This window comes from Budorcas taxicolor, chromosome 3 (assembly GCF_023091745.1).
Source record: "Budorcas taxicolor isolate Tak-1 chromosome 3, Takin1.1, whole genome shotgun sequence".
NCBI lineage: Eukaryota > Metazoa > Chordata > Mammalia > Artiodactyla > Bovidae > Budorcas > Budorcas taxicolor.
This window is the reverse complement of record NC_068912.1, coordinates 105,806,944-105,831,632: the sequence shown is the minus strand read 5'-3', so window position 1 is coordinate 105,831,632 and position 24,689 is coordinate 105,806,944. Positions and strand designations below refer to the sequence as shown.

At 40.5% G+C, this 24,689-nt stretch overlaps 1 protein-coding gene across 1 annotated transcript; it reads left to right on the top strand.

Moving 5' to 3' along the window:
* Positions 1-498: 498 nt before the first annotated feature.
* Positions 499-24,689, top strand: ZFP69B (ZFP69 zinc finger protein B). Its single transcript, XM_052638249.1, is given in 7 exon segments — positions 499-622; positions 5,792-5,877; positions 16,317-16,443; positions 16,705-16,800; positions 23,535-23,981; positions 23,984-24,655; positions 24,658-24,689. Coding segments are annotated over 7 exon segments (1,584 nt in total).

The window sequence follows — 24,689 nt, the reverse complement described above, 5'->3', positions numbered from 1 at the left end:
TTAAAGGTAGGACTGCCTAAAATAAAGAATTGGGTTTTATTAATTCCTTTATGCTTCTAGACACCAGCAGTGTTTCGGACCATGTGGGCTGTGTCTATCCATGATCTCCGTGTATCTATTGTAGAAGAAATTTTCATTGATTGGTGTAAGTTCTGACCATGTGATTGAACTTCCTAGATCTTTTCACTAACACTGATGTTTTCTGCCCATCACGGTGACTGGGAATAAATACTTGGAGCCTTCAGCTGCTTGCTGAGGAGACAGATGGAGGCAAGGATGGGAGGTGGTCCTTGAGAGCCTAGAGAGTAAAACTGTCCAGACTCTGGATTTTGGTGCTGTTTGTTCCCTGGGTTCCTGAGAGTGGAGGACACCTGTGCAGTTGTAAAGCCTCCTGTCAGAGACTCTGGCAGTTTCCTCATCAGAAAGTGGAGAAGCCCAGTCAGGACTCTGCCCTGTGGGCGGAGCCAGAGTTCCCCAGAAAGGAGTGCTGAAGTCATCATGCTCCAGTGACTCCTGATCACCTTGCCCACCGAGGCCAGCACCTGGGTGAAGCTGCACCATCCAAAGAAGACCGTGGTGGGGGCGCCCCTGTGGGAGGACATGACTGAGATGTTTACAGAAGGTGAGACTAGACTGCTGGGTGGGATTAGGAAGAGCACCATCCTCCAGAGTGGGAAGGAATGTAGACATCTGAGCAGAAGCATCTGTTGGGGAGGCAATTGGGTAAAAAGCCTCTGGAGTTCTTTATTGCTCCTGGCCTGAGGTTTTCCTAAATAGTAGTGGTTAATTCAGCCCCCAACCAGTATTTTAGTGTCGTGACTGTGTATGTTATTTCAACTTCCTCGTGGGTATATGAGGCTGGGAGAATTTGCCTGATTTTCCATATTTTACAGTGAGGAAATGTGAATCAAACAAATGACCTGTCCAGGTGCCGGGTATGTAGGTCAGAAGTAGAAGGCAGGAGGGAAAGTACCAGGTGAGACTGGAGTATCTTGTGCTCAAATAGCAAGGAAGAGCTCAGAGACTAACGGACCTGTGTTTAAAGGGTGCAACAGCCCGGTTCAAACTGGAGACAGTTTAAGTATCCAGATTGATGGTAACAGCTTAAATAAGTAAAATTCCACAAATTCATGGTGATACTTAAAATAGAGGAAGAAGAGGGGAGAAAACTCATCTGTCAACATTGGAAGTGATTAAGACACTGATTTTCTTACTTTGAAAATATATTATTATGGGAATGAAGGATGCATTGACCTTGCTTTTTAAATCCTTTTCAGAAAATACCTTCTAGTAATGAATGTGAAAGGAATGGTGGGATATTTTACTATAAATGAAATAATTGGAAGATTGATGGGGAATAGGATATTCACAAGGTGTAAAGTGTCACCCCTACAAATGAAATGAAATGAAAGTTGCTCAGTCATATCCGACTCTTTACGACCCCATGGACTATACAGTCCGTAGAATTCTCCAGGCCAGAATAGTGGAGTGGGTAGCCTTTCCCTTCTCCAGGGTATCTTCCCAAGCCAGGGAAGATCCCAGGTCTCCTGCATTGCAGGCGGACTCTTTACCAGCTGAGCCACAAGGGAAGCCCAAGAATACTGGAGTGGGTAGTCTATCCCTTCTCCAGAGGACCTTCCTGACCCAGGGATCGAACCGGGGTCTCCTGCATTGCAGACAGATTCTTTACCATCTGAGCTATAACCCCCCACAAGTCACTTGCTAAATGTCAGGGAAAGAACATACTTTTCCAGTGGCAATATCTGGTGGTCACTATCTTAACCAAGTGTTCCAGTGATGGGATGACCTGACATTTTGTGCCTCTGAGTCATGTAATATAAAGCACATGGTATCACCCATAATATATTCCTCCCTAAAATGTTTCAGTTCAGTTCAGTTCAGTCGCTCAGTCATGTCTGACTCTTTGCGACCCCATGAACTGCAGCACGCCAGGCCTCCCTGTCCATCACCAACTCCTGGAGTTCACTCAAACTCACGTCCATCAAGTCAGTGATGCCATCCAGCCATCCCATCCTCTGTTGTCCCCTTCTCCTCCTGCCTCCAATCCCTTCCAGCATCAGAGTCTTTTCCAATGAGTCAACTCTTCTCATGAGGTGGCCAAAGTATTGGAGTTTCAGCTTTAGCATCATTCCTTCCAAAGAAATCCCAGGGTTGATCTCCTTCAGAATGGACTGGTTGGATCTCCTTGCAGTCCAAGGGACTCTCAAGAGTCTTCTCCAACACCACAGTTCAAAAGCATCAATTCTTTGGTGCTCAGCTTTCTTCACAGTCCAACTCTCACATCCACACATGACCACTGGAAAAACCATAGCCTTGACTAGACGGACCTTTGTTGGCAAAGTAATGTCTCTGCTTTTGGATATGCTATCTAGGTTGGTCATAACTAACTTGATCCAAATTAAAGGCTGAACTTCTGATTTAAAGAAAATATAGGGGATGGAGAAGTAAGATAAACCTAACCATGAGGATACAGTAAGACGATACCAGTGTTTTAAAAGCATGAAGAAAGTAAGAGAGGCTTTGAATAACAGCCATTTTGAGTGTGTGAACCTTGGTTGGCTCCTGGTTTGGGAAAAAATATCCAGGATAAAAGATAGTTTGGGAACAGTTGAGGAAATCTGAATATTTACTGAATATTTGGATGGATATTATTAACTCTCTGAACTGAGATAAACGGTATGCAGGAGAAGATTCTTCGAAGTATTCAGGGAGGAGGTATCATGACAGCAAGTGGAATCTTAGTTCCCTCACCAGGGATTGAATTCACGCCCCTTGCAGCGGAAAAGTGTGGAGTCCTTACCACTGGACCTCCAAGAAGTCCTATGATATCTGCAACTCTGAAATGGCTCAGAAAAAGTATAGATAAATGAAGTAAATATGGCAAATGTTAGTGATTATTGCAGAGAAGGCAATGGCACCCCACTCCAGTACTCTTGCCTGGAAAATCCCATGGACGGAGGAGCCTGGTAGGCTGCAGTCCACGGGGTCGCTGAGAGTCGGACACGACTGAGCAACTTCACTTTGACTTTTCACTTTCATGCATTGGAGAAGGAAATGGCAACCCACTCCAGTGTTCTTGCCTGGAGAATCCCAGGGACGGGGGAGCCTGGTGGGCTGCTGTCTCTGGGGTCGCATAGAGTCGGACACGACTGAAGCGACTTACCAGCAGCAGCAGTAGCAGTGATTATTGAATGTAGGTGGAAGGTATATGGGTGTTCAGTATTCATGATAAAAATTTAAGGGAAAAATACAAGGACAATAATTCACGTGCTTTTTAAAACATTTCTCCAACCAAGATGGGTTTATTCAGAATCAGCAGAGAATTGCAATTTGTGGTCTGCAACTACTGTGAACCATGTACCAGTCCCCAATGATAAGGATAGGAGAATACTTTTATAGAGAAAAAGGAAGTTGGAAGAGCTATAGTTAAAAGTAGTCCATAGCTTTTCGCTGGCTGAATGCTTGCCATGAAAGAAGAGGAGTCTCTTCTTCCTGTTGGACTCTGCTATCGTTGCAGAGTATGAGAGCTCCCTCTTCTGGTCTCCCAATTTTATTTAATTGAGTGAGTGAAAGTCACTCAGTCGTGTCCAACTCTTTGTAACCCGGTGGACTATACAGTCCATGGAATTCTCTAGGCCAGGATACTGGAGTGGGTAGCCTTTTCCTTCTCCAGGGGATCTTCCCAACCCAGGGATCGAACCCAGGTCTCCTGCATTGCAGGCAAATTCTTTACCAGCTGAGCCACTAGGGAAGCCTTTTTAAAATTGAGGTTTCTGCTAATTTCTACATTTCCTCCTTTTGACCAAGATCTTCCTCTGGAAACGTGGTTAGTCAAGAGTCAGGTTTTCTAGTTTCATCAACCCTTTTGTCCCTCAATGTCAAGAAAGTTCTTTCTGGGAATAGTGCCTTACATCAGAGGGAAAGTGTACAAATTGGAAACCTATTAATATCAATTTGAGTAAAACGAAGGGGTAGGAGGGAGAACTCTCAGGCATTTTTTTATCTGAAGTGCTTATGTTATCAAGATCATAGACACTGAAGATTATCTGAAGCATTATGTCATCATTACAGCTTTAGTGACGAACTTCCAACAGTCCTGGTCTGGACGTGTTGGGAAAGCTGTCTCATCTGTCTCTTGTGATACTGTCTGCTTCAGTTCTAGGAAATATTTACTTTTAGGTCACCAGATCCGCATTTCTAGTTAGTGTGTGGTGCTTTTTTTAGGTGTGTCATGTGACTCCAGGAGTCTATTCCCCGGAGCGTAGCAGCACGAGGATTGGTTAGCAATACCCATTAGGAGCCTTTCTAGGGCTATTACAGAGAGTTTTTGGAGGTGTCTTTCCTACTGGATGAAATCTCCATTCTAAGGTGTGATGCTTAAGATCTTCATCTTTCAAGGGAGCACTGCTAGTATTGGAGGATCTCCTGTAGAGACGAGTGTCAGAAGTGGGTCTCCAGGGGGACGGGGGTACTGGCAGCAGCAATCCTGGAAAGTGCCCCTTGGCGTGAGCCTCTTGGAGGTCGCCGTTAGCCCTGCTATCTCATGTGCTTTAATTACTAGTTATTTTGTTTTGCTTTTTTCATTTGCTTGCATCTTGTGGGATCTTAGTTAACCTGACCAGGGCTTTAACCCTGTAACCTCAGCAGTGAAAGTGCAGAGTTCTGACCACTGAACTACCAGGGGATTCCCTAGTTCATACATTTTCTAAAAAGATTATTTATTTATGGCTGTGCTGGGTCTTTGTTGCTACACACAGGTGTTCTCCAGGTGCGGTGAGTGGAGGCTACCTGCTCTCTAGATGGGGTGTGCAGGCTTCTCATTGTAGTGACTTCTCTGGTTGCAGAGCCCAAGTTCTAGGCGCTTCAGCAGTTTCAGCTCGCAGGCTGCAGAGCATGGGCTCATTAGTTGCGGCATAATGGCTTAGCTGCTCTGTGGCATGTGGAATTGTCCCAGATCAGGGATCAAACTCATGTCCCTTGCATTGGAAGGCGGATTCTTTACCACTGAGCCACCACGGAAGCCCCATATTTTTAATATGTCAAATTCAGCCAGTATTTCTTGAATTCTAGTAGCCTGGCAGGGTGTTATACTTAACTAGAAGATGGGAAAAAGTGAACCAGATAAAGTTTCTACACATATACTCATACTAATACTCAACTGAAGGATATAATTATAAAAATAAATATAATAGGAGGCAGCCTGAGATACCAGATTAGAGAGAAAAACCAAGCTTTGGGGAGATACAGGGGAGAGGAAGTATTTTTCTCATTAAGGGGATCTGATAAAACTTCACTTGGACTGATCCAGGATACCTCGGTGTTTCACTGTGTAGGCCTTGGGGGAATGTTCTGAGCTGAGTGCTATTAATATCTAGGTGTGTTCAAAGAGTGGATTATGTGGTAGGTGTGTCCTGTGTTTAGAGGCAAGAAATACTTGGAGAAATAGCTTTGGACTGTTTGTGGAGGATCTTGAAGTCTGTGATATGATAAAGTGTTTGGATTTTTCTTTCTTGTAGTGAGGAACGTTTGAGGATTTTTGAGGTAGGTCTGTGCTTCTGGACCAGCACTGGTCATTGGGAAACATTAATCCTGTAATCAATGTACAGCAGATCCTCCCATGAGGAGGCTCCAATCTGCTCTTGAGTGGCTCTCAATGTCCCTCTTTGTGAATGTATTGAGAGAGGGGCTGTGTTCAGCAGGTCTGCAGGAAGTTTTTCCATTTAGGGGGATTTGGAGAGGTACAAACTTCATAGCTCTTTTCCTTTTCCAGCTTGGCTATCTCAGGATGCTGATGAGACCCAGGGAGAAAGTTTTAAGGATGAAGTGACCTCTGGGTCCCTGACAGCAGAATCCCAGGTGGGTCGGAGTTTCCTGTCACTTTCAAGAAATTGTTTCTTAGATTTTAAGAGCCCTGTACTTTGATTTTCTTTAGTTTGACTTCTTGGATTGGATTTTCTTAGCCTGTTTGAAATCAGCCTGCATAGATTTATTTTACAGGTAATTTCCCCACCAGTAGTAACCCTCCTGAAGAACCCTCTTGTTTCTAGCAAACCTCTAGCCATTTATCCAACAACAAATTTAAAAATCATGTTTTTTTTTTCTTTTGTGTGTGTGTGTATGTATGTGGGAAAAGTACATAAAGTAATTCTTTTTTTGGCCATGCCAGACAGATTGCAAGATCTCAGTTCCCTGACCAGGGATTGAACCCAGGGCCACAGCAGTGAAAGCCCAGAATCCTAACCACTAGGCTACCAAGGAGCTCCCTGTAATTCTTGCTCTTAAAATTCACAAGATGTCATCCAGGGGAAAGAAAAGCATTGTAAAACATTTTAAGCAACATTTTAAAATGAACAGAGTGAGGTTCTGATATTCTTGGAGATGCATGCACTTCCTTAAAGACCTTTGAGAGAGGATCTTTGGTCATGTCCAGGAGCAGAATTGTAGATGAAGAGAAGTGAGTAGAGAAGCTGCTGACAGGTCACAAAGGGTGCAAATGAAATAGGCCGAGCAGAAAAGGAAGGAAAGCTTCCAAGAGTCATACATTAGCTCATTAGAAAGCCAGTGATACTGGCAGCAGGCAAAGTTCTGTACAACCAAACCCGAGAAGCACAGGGAAACTCAAGAGAGTTAGAGAATTAGAAAACCAATGTAGAAGGAGGTATTAGAGAGCAGGAGACTTTTAAAGTGAAGGGATCTTAGCTTCCAAAATCACATGGTATAGGGTTTAGTCTCATGTCTTTGGGGCTTTCCTGATGGCTCAGACCAATGTAGGAGAATCCTCCTGCCAATATAGGAGACACGGGTTCGATCACTAGGTTGGGAAGATTCCCTAGAGAAGGAAATGGCCACCCACTCCAGTCTTCTTGCCTGGAGAATTCCAGAGACAGAGGAGCCTGGTGGGCTACAATTCATGGGGTCACAAAGAATCAGACACGACTGAGTGACTAACACCAAGTCTTTAACTTTGCTCAAATTCAGTTTTCTCATTGGTTAAATGTGGATCCTAGTGTTGGCCTCATAGGGCTGAAATATATTCCAGAATTATTTACAATCCATAAAAAGCATTAAAATAGTCTGTATACTTAAGGAATTTGTTATTATTTCAGCCTTCTGGCTTCTGAGTTCTCTTCCCATTTGGTAATATTAAAAAAAAATCTCAAATGGTTACTTGTGTAAGTTGTTCACGGCAGGCCCTCGTACTTCCCAATACAGTGTCTGCTTTGGTCAAGGGATCTTCCTTACAAGGCACAATTCATGCTCCCTCCAAAAATGTGCTATTCTTGCATACTTTTCTTACTAACAGAAATCCCTAGCTAAGGGTCTTATTCATGTAGAAATGTTCTCATTTATAACTGGTTCTTTCAGTCCAGCCAGGGTCCCTGTCCTGTCTTGTGGCCTTAGCCTCCTTTTGGACTCTCCCCTTTCTCAAATATTCCTGATTTTTATTGTCCTTAAATTACTATATACTGTTTTAGAACCTTCTTTAATACAGTTCTTGAGTATTTTGCCTTCAGCCAAACTGCGAGTTGGAAGAGACAACTTACACACTCCCGGCATTGTTTTGTAACCTCCATCAGAGAATCAGCCAAATGGTTTTCAAAAGACTGTCCATAGGAGCTGATGAAGGCTGAATGACATGGAGATCTCCTTCTAGCTTTTCCCACATCACAGATGGTGTTGGTCTTCTTTACAGACCGGGACCTGGTGGACTGGAGTCGATGAAAAGAAAGAGAAAAAGAGAGAGAAAGCAGTATCTCTTGGGTTACGTGGAAAACCAATAAAACCCATACACAGGACTTGTACTGCTCACAAATGCACAGGGCGTCCTCTCAAGGAGGCCTTGAAAGCCTGGGTGAGAAAGTGAGCTCTGTAGGTTTCCATGCTCTGACGAGAATGAAGACAGAAAGAACACGGGGGACCCAGGTCTCTAGTGGAGCAAGGGTATTTGATTAGCAGAAATGCAGGCTTATATATCTTTAGTAAAATGATTACTCAGCTATTACAAAGAATGAAATTTCATCCATTGTAACAAAATGGATAGTCTAATACATACAAGGTTGCTGACACTGAAAAGAGTAACTGAAGGGAGTTACTGAAAGGAATCCAAGCAGGTACCCTTTCCCATAATCTCAGTCCTGAGAACTGCATGCAGCTCTACTCATTCCTGGAATAGGAACTGATAAGGAACAGAGAATCCTTGAGAAATGGCACACAAAGGAAGAAAAGTGCAACATATTGGATTCCTTAAAGTTGAACGTCCCCTGATAATTCCCCCTTTTTTATTTTTTCATAATTGGGGGTAACTGTAGATACTTAAGTGAAAAAAGATCTTGACCAAATGAGTTTGTTTAGTTTGAACAATTTTGGTTGAAAGGCATTGGTATAATATGAATATAACCATTAGGACAATTATTAGCATTACAATTCCAGATACAATACTATGTATAATGCGTTGCAACCATCTTCAAGGGTCTAGCCTGGATAATTGATCAGCTAGCTGTTCAGCTAAGCCTTCCAGATTGTTGGAAGAGGGTAGACTCTTAGAGAAGGCTTTAAAGATTTTTTTTTGGTAATAATTGTACATTTAAGGAAGCATTATCATGTAAGTATTGCAAATGAAATTTGATTTGTTTCCAATTGTAGGGACTATAGTTGAACTGAACTGGATTAATACAAAATTGAGTAGAATTTCAATCACATTTTAGTATAGCTTGTTTTTATAAATCTATTAATTGATCTCCAACTCATTGGAGGGCTATTTTTATTTCCTGTATTTCACCTTGAACTTCCTCATTTATCTGAGCCTGAGTGGTTCACATAGTATGAGCATCCTTAGTCCAATTTTGGATAAAATTGTGTGTTTGAATTGAGGTTTGTAAAGCAATGCTGGCAACAGCAGCAGCAGTGTTAATGGCTATTAATCCCAAAATGCCAGGAATTAGCCATCCAATGAATCATTTAGATCATTGGAGTAATTTAGTAAGTAACTGGGAAGCAAGTCCGGCCACGGGACCTTCCTCTCAGGGTCGCTGGAGATCTGTTGGCAACCATAGGTTACGTCGAGATCAAAGAATCAGAAGGGATTCATTTTTTATAGACATGGAGGAGTTAAGACAAGTATATAGTTTGCAATTTATACAAGTTATAGAACGTAAAGTCTTATTACGTTGTAGGTTTCTTATAGCTACAACACAAGGAAGGGGAACACAAGCTTGTATGAAATATGTATGATTATAATGAAAGGAATAATGACTAGAACCATGACTAGTCTCTGTGAAATATCCAGTCCAAGTTACAAGCTCTTCGGTGTTTGTGGCAAACTTCCAAATGTCTCATTGTTTAGGTCCAGTCTGTTTACTGAGGACGATTTGAGGGTGAGGAGGTGCCATCCCACCGCTGCCACCAAGAAGTCCTTTGTCACGGTAATAGTTCATCGTAGTATTGGTAGTCTTCCATGTTACTTGAGTAGTATAATAGTAGTACTATTAATATCATCTGAACAGTCAGATAACCATATACCATGGGGTCCCCAATCGACAATGGTGTAATTGGCTACAAACATTAACTTTCCTGATTTGGTTTGACATCTGTCCCAATGAACAGGAGTATATTTAAAGTTTTTATAAGTAAACCCTTTACATAATGTTTTTTGTCCTTTCCCTAGAGTTTCAATAGTGTTGACATGGTTCTTATAAAAGAAAGGGCAGCAAATAATTCAAGCAATGTCCGATAGTCCTTTTTTGGAGGCAGGACGAAAGCCCAAGTTTGTTGGCTAACATTTATGTATAATTCTGTTGGGCCCATGTATAAAGGAAAGATTTCATAACCCAGAGAAATATTAATTAGTCTCTCTTCTTCCTCAGGGCGTGAGGGCCCCTCCAGGCTCTAAGGAGGAGGCATATGTACTGAGTCATTAGTGGATACGATTGGTCTTATGCCTGTCCATGTTATAACCTGCAATAAAAGGGGGGGTTAGGTATATAAGCCCAATAAGTGTAATTAATCAAGTCAGCCTGAGCGGGGGAAGCAAAAGCAAGCAAAGCAAAGCATAGCGACAAAAATATTTTCTGGATTCCGAGGCATTCCCTGTTGTGAAGCCAGATTTTCAGCTTGATTAGTAAGGGTTTTTATCTGTCCCCAAGTAGGGAGATCATGAGGTAGGTGTCATTGAGTGCGGCTTTTTTTGGAAATCTCTAAAGCCACCATGGCTTGTACTGGAACCTCCTCTTCCCGGGGATTTCACCTTTTCCACTCTATCTTGAATGTCAGTGGTTCCCCGGGGGTGGATCTTCCAAAGAAGGAGCCAACTGACTTCATTGGATCCATCTGGAGAAATATAAGCATACATCTTTCTCTGTAATATTAATTTTCCAGATTTTCATTGTTTAGTTAACCCATCTTGATAGCAAATGGGCAGAGGAAGGGAGGTATCCTTCAATGCCTCAAAATGTTTTTCTGCTTTTGTCAAAATATCTCCTTGCGGTAAGTTTAAAAAATTTAAAACAAATAAAGCTGTATTAACAGTAGTTACAGGTTTAGAGAATAGCTTATGTTGGAATCTAGTAAAGTCTGTTTTAGATAAGGAAGATAGTAGTGTGTTCCTGTGTATTCTCCCTTTAAAATTTTTTTATTTGTAGTGTCAGTGTGTGATGTGTTTGTTTGACTATACCTTGTGTGTGTGGATTATAAGGAATATTTGTAACATGTTTATTAGAAAATGATTGTAAAAATTGTTTGAAGTGTTTCGAAATATAGGCAGGGCCATTGTCTGTTTTTATAGAACTAGAAGTTTCTATTATAGCAAAACAAGTTAATAGATGAGTTATAACGTGTTGCATAGTTTCACCTTGAAGAGGTGTGGCCCAGATAAGAGAAGAGTTTGTGTTGATACAGATATGTAAGAAAGAAGATGGAGAGAGTTCAGGGCAATGAGTCACATCCATTGGTCATAATTCAGTGGGTTTTAATCTTCGAAGACTGCTGTCTTGTGTAATGGGTCAAAGATGTAAGGGTTTACAAGTAGAGCAATTATTAATGAAGTTTTTAGCTTGGTGGTATGGAATTTTCTATATTTGGTGTAAGGAGCCAGTATTATTGTGTAATAAAGCGTGTTGTTCTTTGTGAGTAGCAAAAGAAACAAATTTATTAGCTTGTTCATTACCATGAGTCATAGGGCTGGAAAGGCAGGAGTGTGTTTAAATATGAGTAATATAAATTGGAGAAGTGCATTTTCTAATAATAGATTGTAGTTTGAAAAAAGTTGTTGAATAACAGGTTGATTGGAGTTTATAGTGGAGGTTTTTATATTTTTTAATACAAAAACTGAATATAAGGAATCAGAGACTATATTAATGGGGTAAGGATGTAAGTAAATAACTTGAATGAGAGCATATAATTTGTTTTGTTGAGCAGAATGAAATTTAGTATAAAAACTTATATTTTTTAAGAGGCCAGAATGAGGCTTTGGCATTTTTGGTCCCATCTATATAGAAAACATCAGCTTGAGGTATAGGTTGTGAGCTGACGATGTGGGAGATAATAAATTTAGTATTTTTGAAGAAATTCTAGAGCTTGTTAGAAGGATAAGGAAATGAAATTTCTCCAAAATATTCCAGAAGGGCTATTTGGAAATCAATAGAAGTTTGTAATATGTTCTAGAATTGAGATTTATTAATAGGTATAACAATTTTATGAGGATTGGAGCCAATTAATGGCTTTTTATTTCTTTCATTGATAACAAAGCGATTAAATCAAAATAGGGTGTAAGTGATTTTGTCCCTCTAAAATGGATATAGATCCATCTTATTGGGTGTTTTAGTTGGGCAAGAAGTCCTGTGGGGGGAATGAAGAGAGGGAAGTATAATTTTAGAGGTAAATCAAGTCTAATACATGTAAGGAATTGCTTTTGCAATTTATTTGATATTAAATAGAGTTTTTCTTGTGTCTCTTGTGAAAATGAACAAGGGCTATTTAAATTGGGATCTCCTTTCAAAGTATTAAATAAATTAATTGATAATTAGCAATGTCTAAAGATCTAATCCAATTTATATCATCTAAAAGTTTTTGAAAATTATTTAAGGTTGATAATTTATCAGTACAAATCTGCGTTAGTTGAGGAGTAAGGTGTTGCCTGTTAATAATAAACCCTAAGTAATGGTGAGGTATAGAGGCTTAGATTTTTTTAGGGGTAATAATTAGTCCAGAGTCTTTTAAGCATTGTTGAGTTATATTAAACATGTGTTGAGTTTCTAAAACAGATGGAGCTGAAAATAATATATCATCTATATAATGAGTAACAAGAAGGTCAGGAAATTGTTTTCTTATAGGTTTCAGGGCTTTGGCTACATAATATTGACATATGGCAGGAGAATTCATCATTTCTTGAGGTAATATAGTCCATTGATATCATTTATGGGGCCTGGTGTGATTAGGATAAGGAAGAGAGAAAGCAAATTTCTCTCGGTCTAGAGGGTGTGCTGCTGCTGCTGCTGCTGCTGCTGCGTCGCTTCAGTCGTGTCCGACTCTGTGTGACCCCATAGACGTCAGCCCTCCAGGCTTGCCCGTCCCTGGGATTCTCCAGGCAAGAACACTGGATTGGGTTGCCATTTCCTTCTCCAGTGCATGAAAGTGAAAAGTGAAAGTGAAGTTGCTCAATCGTGTCCGACTCTTAGCAACCCCATGGACTGCAGCCCACCAGGCTCCTCTGTCCATGGGATTTTTAAGGCAAGAGTACTAGAATGGGGTGCCATTGCCTTCTCTACTAGTGCGTGTAAAGGTATAGTAAAAAAGCAATTTTTTAAATCTATAATAATAATATGCCAATTTTGAGGAATAGTAGGTGATGGGATTCCTGGTTGTAATGCACCCATAGGTTTCATAGATGTATTAACTTTTTAAAGGTCTGTTAAGAGATGCCAATTGCCAGATTTCTTTTTTATAACAAAAATGGGAGAGTTCCAAGGGGGATAAGATTTCTCAATATGTTTTAATTCTAATTGTATAAGTTCTTTAGCAGCCTGTAATTTCTCTTTTGTAAGGGGCCACTGCTCTGTCCAAATAGGTTTGTCATAATTTTAAGTTATTTTAATAATTGTTTTGTTAAATGAGTAGTGGCCCCTAGGAAAAATGTGGAATATATATTTGAGTTTGTCATAGTGTAAGTAAATACCTTTCTATTAGACTAAGGGGTGTATCTATCACATAAGGTTGTAATGTTGTATGCTGGCCTTCTGGTCTATCGCAAGGATAAATTTGAATGTTTTGATAGATTTCTTATATTTTGGCTTGAAAAATTTCTGTGATTTGGTAAGAAATTTTCTGCATAAGCCAAGATTTAGGCCGTAAGTATTTGAAAATAATAGTGGATTCAGTATTGAGGAGATTAGAAAATGTTTTATTATTAATTTTGATATTTATATTTGGTTGGGCATATTCAGATACCAATGATGTCCATAAGGATTGTTTTTGATCTGTATTTCTTAATTTATTTGTCTGTGTATCATTAGAGGAGTTAATAGGAATATAAGGTAAAAGAAGTAATTGGGCAATTTTGTCTCTTTTTTTGAATTGTCATAGTATCTGAGATGACATGATAATTTGAATTTCTCTCTTATAATCTGAATCAATTATTTCAGGGTGAACAGTAATTTTCTTAGAAGTTAAGCTAGATCGGCCGAGTTAAAGGCCGAAGGTTTGTGGAGGTAGGGGTCTAAAAAGTCCAGTAGGTGTTATAGAAGGGATTGTTTGAGGGAAAAGATGGAGTTTGTCCCTGTTTTTTGTTGAAGGGGACCTAGAGAGTCCCCTGTTTGAAGTTTTTCAAAATAAGTTTTATCTCAATATCATATTTAGATTGATAGTCTTTGGCCTAGTGTATCTCTTTGTGGCAGCAAGGGTAGATTTTTGGAAAAATTTTTAATTTTTTATTAATTTTAATTCTTAGGGCAATCTTTTTTTAAATGGGTCTTATCTCCATATGCAAAATATCCTTCATTTCCCTTTTTAAAAGCAGCAGCCATTGTTTCAGCTAACATTTGTATTTTCTGTCTCAGACCCTAGATTGCGGCAAGCCTCCAAATAATCAATAACAGTCCTGGTCTCACGTATTGGAGTGATAGCCCTTTGACATTTTTGATTTGCATTTTCATATGCAAGCACGTTTTTCTAGTTGTATTTTGGTTTCTTCTCCAGTTACACTGTGGGAAATAACAGTTTCTAGTCTAGCTAGAAAATCAGCCTAGGCTTTATTAGGCCCTTGTAATATCTTAGTGTAGCTATGTTTAGGTTCTCCTTGAGGAGTAATTCGATCTCAAGCTTCAAGGGTAACTTCTTTTAATTGTTTGATGAGCCCCCAAGATGATAGCTTACAGTGAATGATTCTGTCAGATTAGTAGTCTCTGAAGGAGAGTTAATTCTGGGACCAAAGACAGGTTTCAGTCATTGAGAGCTTTGTGTAAAGTGGCAGATAAGAGAAAGCTTCTGATATAGATATCAGAAGGGGGTAGAAAGAGTATGTGTCTCAGTAGTTTAAGTGGGACCTTATACATTTCTCAACTAGTTGTTGAGAATAGGTAAAAAGAATACCTCAATGTTGTATGAGTTCTATTAGGCTCTTTCCCAAGACATATATCCAGAGATAACTTTGGCACAAGATTAGCCAGGGAGAACAGGTTCCAGATAGTGTCTCTGGGCAAGATACAGTGTTGCTCTGCAATCAAGGGTACAAGGCTTGAGATGCAAGTTCCCAGGCAAGATTTGTTACAATTATAATCATTAACATAGAGCCTAAGAAAAGCATTTCCATGAGTAAGACATTGTGCTGTGTAATCATTAGTTCTGGAGCTAAAGAAACGTCAGTTCTCTGGCAAGATACGTTGTTGTACAAGTCTTAAGGAAAGCATGAGTGAGAATGTTTGCTTCCTCTTTATAGGGACTCGGACTGTCTGTGTAAGCTTTAACTCTTTCATTTTCTTCTGCTTTGAGGAAAATATGGTTGTCAGGGAAAGGGGTGGAGAAATCATTCCGTAACTTTTTCCTATTGGAAAGGGGTGTAGGCCCTAAATTGTTGAAGCAATGTATTTTCTTTATCCTCATATTGAGGATCTTTGATCCAGGGGCCCCAAGTAATAGTTGGAAGAGCCTGTGGCAATCATAGGAGCTTGAATAATCATTTGTAACTTAAATGCCTCAAACCTCTTAGATATAAAATTCGTTATATAGTTACAGATATAAAAGGCAAACAGCAAGAATAAGATGACTACAATTGTTACAATCAAGATAGTTTTCCACCATTTGGAGATAAGCCTCTATTTGCTGATGTGAAACCGAAAATCTTTGAACTTTAAATAAATAATGAAGTAAAGTAGAAAAATGGTGGGGCTTTCCAGCTGTTTGTCCCATAATGCCGCACTTACCTGACCTCAGTAGGTCCCAGTTACTCCATCCTGAATACTGTGAATTCCAGGTCCCTGTTCAGGCGCCACTTGTTGGTCCTTAAAGACGAGGACCTGGTGGACTGGAGTCGACCAAAAGAAAGACAGAAAAAGAGAGAGAGAGCAGCATCTCTCAGGTTATGTGGAAAACCAGTAAAGCCCATACATAGGACTTGTACCACTCACAAAGGCACATGGCATCCTCTCAAGGAGGTCTTGAAAGCCTGGGTGAGAAAGTGAGCTCTGTAGGTTTCCACGCTCTGACGAGAATGAGACAGAAAGGGCACGGGGGACCCAGGTCTCTAGTGGAGCAAGGGTATTTTATTAGCAGAAATGCAGGCTTATGTATCTTTAGTAAAATGATTACTCAGCTATTACAAAGAATGAAATTTCATCTGTTGTAACAAAATGGATAGTCTAATACATACAAGGTCACTGATGCTGAAAAGAGTCACTGAAGGGAGTTACTGAAAGGAATCCAAGCAGGTACCCTTTCCCATGATCTCAGTCCTGAGAACTGCGTGCAGCTCTACTCGTTCCTGGAATAGGAACTGATAAGGAACAGAGAATCCTTGAGAAATGGCACACAAAGGAAGAAAAGTGCAACATATTGGATTCCTTAAAGTTGAACTTCCCCTGACAAGATGGGTTCCCACATGTGGCAGGCTTTCTCATACAGATTGACATAGACCTATCTGGCCTGAGGAGAATCTCTGCGGAGGGCTGTTTTTCCACCTCTGTGATAGATTTGCTTAAAAAAAAAAAAAAAGAGGGTCCGGGAAAACTTGGCTACAATCTCTTAGCATATAGAGAAAGTTAGAACAACTTCCTGATTCAGGCTAAAAAGAAATATATTTGATGTTCTAGGAACCATTGACCTTCAAGGACGTAATTGTGGACTTCACCCAGGAGGAGTGGGGGTATCTGGCCGCTGCTCACCAGAATCTGTACCGGGAAGCGATGCTGGAGAACTATGGAAACCTGGTCTCAGTGGGTAAGGGTGGATTCCCTTTGTAACTAGAACTGCCTATTGGAATAAGAATCTTTATTTCTAACTGAACTGCTCTGCTTGGGCTTCAGGTTCTGTGTTAGAAATTTCTAGTTCCGTTTGAACAGCAAGTCAGAATTGCTGTGGTTTTTTTCTGCCCTGGTCTTTCTACTCTACTCTGCAGGTCTGACTAACAAAGGACTGTCTGTAAATTCTTGGGATACCTCTCTGACCTCAGCACATGCAGTTTTTTCTTCTTGTGAGCAGGATACCAGCTTTCCAAACCTGGTGTGATTTCCCAGTTAGAGAAAGGAGAAGCGCCATGGCTGATGAAGAGAGAGGTTTCAGGAGGTCCAAGTCCAGGTAAGAGCAAGGCAGGTGGAGCCCTTATGTTTAAGGAGAAGCCCTTAAAGTCTCCTCCAGGCTGTGGGGAAGGCTGCAGTCACCTGGGTGAGACCCACGAAAACTCTATTACCACTCTGTCCCTCCTTTCCTACACGTGCCTCTTTTCGTTAGTTTCTCTGGAGTCAGAGGAAAAGAGATGCCTTTCTCTTCAGGGTTAACTGCCTTTACCATTTCTTCTGACCTGACTTTTGTGGTTTTCTTGCTTTCTCCAGCATTCTAAACCTTGCCCTGATCATAGTTTCTTTCTCTTGTACATTCAGATATCCATGGATCTCTCCTCATTTAAAACAGCGCTCAAAAAAAATAAATAAATAAAAATAAAAATAAAACAGTGCTCTTGGTACTTCCCTGGTAATCCAGTGGTTAAGACTCTGTGAAGACTTTGTGTTTCCACTGCAGGGAGCATGGGTTCAATCCTTGTCAGGGAACTAGGATCCCTCATGCTGCAATGCAGCCAAAAAAATCAACCAACCAACCAACCAAACAAAAGAAACAACAAAAGACAAACACCCCCCAAAAAATCAGCACCCTTCACCAGGTTCTTAAGTCATTTTATCATGACTTTCTCTGATGATTCCATTAAAATGTTTTTCCTATATTCTATGACTATCCCTTCAATTTTGATTCTCATTTTAACTTGCGTAATTTAACTTTTATTTCAGATAATACATGACTCCTTGAGAAATCACCACAGAATTCCTTCTTAGCAAATCCAATGACTTTTAATAGTCTTCTTTGACTTCTAAGAAAAGTAAAAATGACCCTGTTTTCCAAGCTGGTTTCTATGAGTCCGGTACCTACTTTAACCCCATATTACAAATGAGATAAAGAAGGCGCTTTGGTTAAGAAATCTGTCCATGACCGTTTAGCCACTATTAGGTGGAATCAGTGTTTGAATTCTAATCATTCTGCCTCCACAGTTTGAGTTCTTACGGTGCTTTCCTACAGGGCAACATTAGGTTATGTAGACCTCACCACCTTTGTGGTATTGTTTTCTTCCATCAGCTAGTTTAATAATATTTGTCTTTTCTGTCTCTCTTATTGCTTTTTCAGTGCTTCTCATCAGTCTCCTTCTTAATGCAGGTGTATCACTTATGCCTTTGTTAGGTTAGGCTAACCTACTATAGCATATAGACTCTAAAGTTTGGCTCAAACTGAATAGGGCTTTCTTGCTCATATATTGATCTGGAGGAGTTGGTTAGTTCAATGGACAGTTCTTTACCACTTAGCATTCAGGGACAGAGATTCCTTCCACATGGTAGTTCTGTCATTCTTGAGGGCCTCCTCATCATCTCAGTTTGGCCAGAAGTAGAGGAAAAGCACAAGGAGGGCATGGCAACCCACTCCAGTATTCTTGCCTGGAGAATCCCCAGGGACAGAGGAGCCTGGTGGGCTACAGTCCATGGGGGTTGCAAAGAGTCAGACACGGCTGAGTGACTAAGTACAGCACAGCACAGCACAGAGGAAGATCACAGAGGGGTTCATCTGGGCCAAACTGGAATGGCTTACATCACTTTTCACTCTCATTCACTTAATGGGGGAGACCTGTTACTTCACTCAAATTCAGGGAAGATTGGGAAGTATAGTACAGTTATGTGTCCAAAAATAAGGAGAAGATATTTCCGTGAACAGCTAACAGTCTCTGCCACAATCCCTGAGGAGCCTCTCTCTTTTACACTGCTGTCCTGTTTCTGCACAAACTGGAGTAAAAATCCAGGAAACCCCCTCATCTGATTTATAAAAATCACATCTGAAAATGCTGTGTCATGTGTACTATGGATAGAATATATATTCTCTGTCTTTTCAGGTTTTACAGTATAGATAATATTTTGTCACAAATTAAGAAACCATTTTTCACCTCTTATATAGACAATAATTATGTAGATAAAAATCCAGTGAAAGGCACCCATATTCACCAATAGCACATATACCCCAACCTAATAATTTCTTTTTAGTAAATCCTATGAAACACTGACAGAAGTATACACAAATTTATATATAAAAAATAAAGGGAAAAAATGGAGACTACCTAAATATTTTTCAGTAGAGAAAAGTCAAAGAAAGTCTATAAGTGGAATACGGGCTTCCCTCATAGCTCAGTTGGTAAAGAATCTGCCTGCAATCCAAGAGACCCTCGTTCAGTTCCTGGGTCGGGAAGATCGCTGGAGAAGGGATAGGCTACCCACTCCAGTACTCTTGGACTTCCCTTGTGACTCAGCTGGTAAAGAGTCCACCTGCAATGCCAGAGACCTGGGTTTGATCCCTGGGTTGGTAAGATCCCCTGGAGAAGGGAAAGGCTACCCATTTCAATATTCAGGCCTGGAGAATTCTATGGACTGTATAGTCCATGGGGTTGCAAATAGTTGGACATGACTGAGCGACTTTCACTATTTCACTAAGTGGAATGCAGTTGTTATAAAGAATAATATAAATCTAAATGTACAGACATGGGGGGGTGCATAAGATATAGCTGAGTTAAAAAACATGCAGAATTATATTTATGACCATATATACACAAATGCACATATTTACATGTATATATTATTGATAAATGTCTAAATAGATTCATTCCATAATCCTAAGAGAATAAAGGAAATGGAGATGAAATTGAGAGAAGTTACCCTTGAACGGCGGTGGTAAGGAGATACCCCTCGTCCAAAGTAAGGAGCAGCGGCTGTGCTTTGCTGGGCAGCCGTGAAGAGATACCCCACGCCCAAGGTAAGAGAAACCCAAGTAAGATGGTAGGTGTTACAAGAAGGCATCAGAGGGCAGACACACTGAAATCAATCATACTCACAGAAAATTAGTTAATCTAATCACACTAGGACCACAGCCTTGTCTAACTCAATGAAACCGAGCCATGCCTGCGGGGCAACCCAAGTCGGGTGGGTCATGGTGGAGAGGTCTGACAGAATGTGGTCCACTGGAGAAGGGAATGGCAAGCCACTTCAGTATTCTTGCCTTGAGAACCCCATGAACAGCATGAAAAGGCAAAATGATAGGATACCAAAAGAGGAACTCCCCAGGTCATTAGGTGCCCAATATGCTACTGGAGATCAGTGGAGAAGTAACTCCAGAAAGAATGAAGGAATGGAGCCAACACAAAAACAATACCCAGTTGTGGATGTGACTGGTTATAGAAGCAAGACCCGATGCTGTAAGAGCAATATTGCATAGGAACCTGGAATGTCAGGTCCATGAATCAAGGTAAATTGGAAGTGGTCAAACAAGAGATGGCAAGGGTGAACGTCGACATTCTAGGAATCAGCGAACTAAAATGGACTGGAATGGGTGAATTTAACTCAGATGACCATTACATCTACTACTGCGTGCAGGAATCCCTCAGAAGAAATGAAGTAGCCATCATGGTCAACAAAAGAGTCCAAAATGCAGTACATGGATGCAATCTCAAAAACGACAGAATGATCTCTGTTCGTCTCCAAGGCAAACCATTCAATATCACAGTTATCCAAGTCTATGCCCCAACCAGTAATGCTGAAGAAGCTGAAGTTGAATGGTTCTATGAAGACCTACAAGACCTTTTAAACTAACACCCAAAAGAGATGTCCTTTTCATTATAGGGGACTGGAATGCAAAAGTAGGAAGTCAAGAAACACCTGGAGTAACAGGCAAATTTGGCCTTGGAATATGGAATGAAGCAGGGCAAAGACTAATAGAGTTTTGCCAAGAAAATGCACTGGTCATAGCAAACACCCTCTTCCAACAACACAAGAGAAGACTCTACACGTGGACATCACCAGATGGTCAACACCAAAATCAGATTGATTATATTCTTTGCAGCCAAAGATGGAGAAGCTGTATACAGTCAACAAAAACAAGACCAGGAGGTGACTGTGGCTCAGATCATGAACCCCTTATTACCAAATTCAGACTCAAACTGAAGAAAGTAGGGAAAACCGCTAGACCATTCAGGTATGACCTAAATCAAATCCCTTATGATTATACAGTGGAAGTGAGAAATAGATTTAAGGGTCTAGATCTGATAGAGTGCCTGATGAACTATGGAATGAGGTTTGTGACATTGTACAGGAGACAGGGATCAAGACCATCCCCATGGAAAAGAAATGCAAAAAAGCAAAATGGCTGTCTGGGGAGGCCTTACAAATAGCTGTGAAAAGGAGAAAGGCAAAAAGCAAAGGAGAAGAGGAAAGATATAAGCATCTGAATGCAGAGTTCCAAAGAATAGCAAGAAGAGATAAGAAAGCCTTCTTCAGTGATCAATGCAAAGAAATAGAGGAAAAGAACAGAATGGGAAAGACTAGAGATCTCTTCAAGAAAATGAGAGATACCAAGGGAACATTTCATGCAAAGATGGGCTTGATAAAGGACAGAAATGGTATGGACCTAACAGAAGCAGAAGATATTAAGAAGAGGTGGCAAGAATACACAGAAAAACTGTATAAAAAAGATCTTCACGACCAAGATAATCATGATCATGTGATCACTCATCTAGAGCCAGACATCCTGGAATGTGAAGTCAAGTGGGCCTTAGAAAGCATCACTACGAACAAAGCTAGTGGAGGTGATGGAATTCCAGTTGAGCTATTTCAAATCCTGAAAGATGATGCTGTGAAAGTGCTGCACTCAATAAGCCAGGAAGTTTGGAAAACTCAGCAGTGGCCACAGGACTGGAAAAGGTCAGTTTTCATTCCAATCCCAAAGAAAGGCAATGCCAAAGAATGCTCAAACTACTGCACAATTGCACTCATCTCACACGCTAGTAAAGTAATGCTCAAAATTCTCCAAACCAGGCTTCAGCAATACGTGAACCGTGAACTCCCTGATGTTCAAGCTGGTTTTAGAAAAGGCAGAGGAACCAGAGATCAAATCGCCAACATCCGCTGGATCGTGGAAAAAGCAAGAGAGTTCCAGAAAAACATCTATTTCTGCTTTATTGACTATGCCAAAGCCTTTGACTGTGTGGATCACAAGAAACTGAAAATTCTGAAAGAGATGGGAATACCAGACCACCTAACCTACCTCTTGAGAAATCTGTATGCAGGTCAGGAAGCAACAGTTAGAACTGGACATGGAACAACAGACTGGTTCCAAATAGGAAAAGGAGTACGTCAAGGCTGTATATTGTCACCCTGCTTATTTAACTTATATGCAGAGTACGTCATGAGAAACGCTGGACTTGAAGAAACACAAGCTGGAATCAAGATTGCCGGGAGAAATATCAATAACCTCAGATATGCAGATGACACCACCCTTATGGCAGAAAGTGAAGAGGAGAGTGAAAAAGTTGGCTTAAAGCTCAACATTCAGAAAACGAAGATCATGGCATCCGATCCCATCACTTCATGGGAAATAGACGGGGAAACAGTGGAAACAGTGCCAGACTTTATTTTTTGGGGCTCCAAAATCACTGTAGATGGTGACTGCAGTCATGAAATTAAAAGACGCTTACTCCTTGGAAGAAAAGTTATGACCAACCTTGATAGCATATTGAAAAGCAGAGACATTACTTTGCCGACTAAGGTCCAGTCAAGGCTATGGTTTTTCCTGTGGTCATGTATGGATGTGAGAGTTGGACTGTGAAGAAGGCTGAGTGCCGAAGAATTGATGCTTTTGAACTGTGGTGTTGGAGAAGACTCTTGAGAGTCCCTTGGACTGCAAGGAGATCCAACCAGTCCATTCTGAAGGAGATCAACCCTGGGATTTCTTCGGAAGGAAAGATGCTAAAGCTGAAACTCCAGTACTTTGGCCACCTCATGCGAAGAGTTGACTCATTGGAAGAGACTCTGATGCTGGGAGGGATTGGGGGCAGGAGGAGAACGGGACGACCAAGGATGAGATAGCTGGATGACATCATGGACTCGATGGACATGAGTCTGAGTGAACTCCGGGAGATGGTGATGGACAGGGAGGCCTGGTGTGCTGCGAGTCATGGGGTCGCAAAGAGTCGGACACGACTGAGCGACTGAACTGAACTGAACCCTTTTTTAGTGAAAGCATTTCTATACTATTTAATGTTTTATTTGAGCATGTGAAATGTATGAGGTACTTAAATATTTTAAGTAAATAAAATTTTGTCATAGAAATAGGAGGTTGAGATATTGTGTTAAAATTCTTATCTTCCTATCTTATCTCTTGATATTTGCCCTTATAGTGATGTTTTCTTCTTAGTCCATTTCCTCTTGCAGTTCTCATGGATGAACTCCTTTCAGTTTTCAAAGTCACTTTCACATACATTTTTTTTTAATGCCTTTCATTTTGTATAGCTCCTCAGAGCTCCATTTATTTACTTGGCTGTGTCAATTCTTAGTTGCAGCATGCAAGATCTTTGTTGCATCATGAGGGATCTTTTGTTCTGATGCATAGACTCTCTAGTTGTAGCACATGCTCTCCAATTGTGGGCTCAGTTGCCTGGTGTTATATGGGATCTTAGTTCTCCAACCAGGTATCAAACCCATATGCCCTACACTGCAAGGCAGATTCTTAACCACTTGATCACCAGGGAAGTCCTATCTCATATTCTTTTAACAGCTTCTTTGTTTTGACCACTTTGTTATTTTCATATTATCTCTGTAGGTGGCAGGATCCTATTTGAAGACTATGCAGCCTTCCTGTACCTAGTATATATTATTTTTCCCTCCTCTTTGCACTGTGGCCATTTATTTTTGAAGTGCAGTGAACACGGGTCATTTATATTTTTGGATTTCTTTCAGACTTGGAGGATGAAACAGAAACCAAACAAACAACTTTAAAGAATGACATTTCATGGGAAGAATTACACCATGCCCTGATGATGGAAAGGTTCATGAGAGGAAGCACCTTGATTTCCACATTGGGAAGAATCTCCAAATGTCACAAGTTAGAAAACCACCAGGAGAACCAAGGAATGGGTGAGAGACAAATCCCCTTGATCCACAAGAAAAGGCTCACTCAGGAGAGAGGCCAAGAATCTAACAAATTTGAGAAAAATATTAATATGAGCTCAAAAGTTATAGGACCAGTAGGCCCTCCAGAAAAAAGACACCATAGATAGGACATATCTGGCAAGAAAAGTAGATGCAATTTAGATTTGATTAATCATTCAAGGAATTATACAAGAATGAAAATCTTTGAATGTAATATATGTGAAAAAATCTTCAAACAGTTCATTCACCTTACAGAATAATGAGAATTCATACTGGAGAGAAACCTTTCAGATGTAAAGAATGTGGAAAAGCCTTTAGCCAAAGCTCATCCCTTATTCCACATCAGAGAATCCATATTGGGGAGAAACCCTATGAGTGCAAGGAATGTGGGAAAACCTTCAGACATCCATCATCTCTTACTCAACATGTCAGAATTCATACTGGGGAGAAACCCTATGAATGTGGTGTATGTGAGAAAGCATTTAGCCAAAGCATTGGACTGATCCAGCATCTGAGAACTCATGTCAGAGAGAAACCTTTTACATGCAAAGAATATGGAAAAGCATTTTTCCAGATTAGACACCTCAGGCAACATGAGATTATTCATACAGGTGTGAAACCCTATGTTTGTAGTGTATGCAGTAACAGCCACAGCATATACCTAACTCAACACCAGAGAACTCATACTGGGGAAAGACCATATAAATGTAGGGAATGTGGAAAAGCCTTTAGCCAGAGAATACATCTTTCTATCCATTAGAGAGTCTATACTGGAGTGAAAACTTATGAATGCAGTCATTGCAGGAAAGCCTTTAGGCATGATTCATCCTTTGCTAAACATCAGAGAATTCATACTGGAGAAAAACCATATGATTGTAATGAATGTGGAAAAGCCTTCAGCTATAGTTCATCACTTATTTGACACTGCAAAAACACTTAAATACTTTCAGCAATGATGTGTGA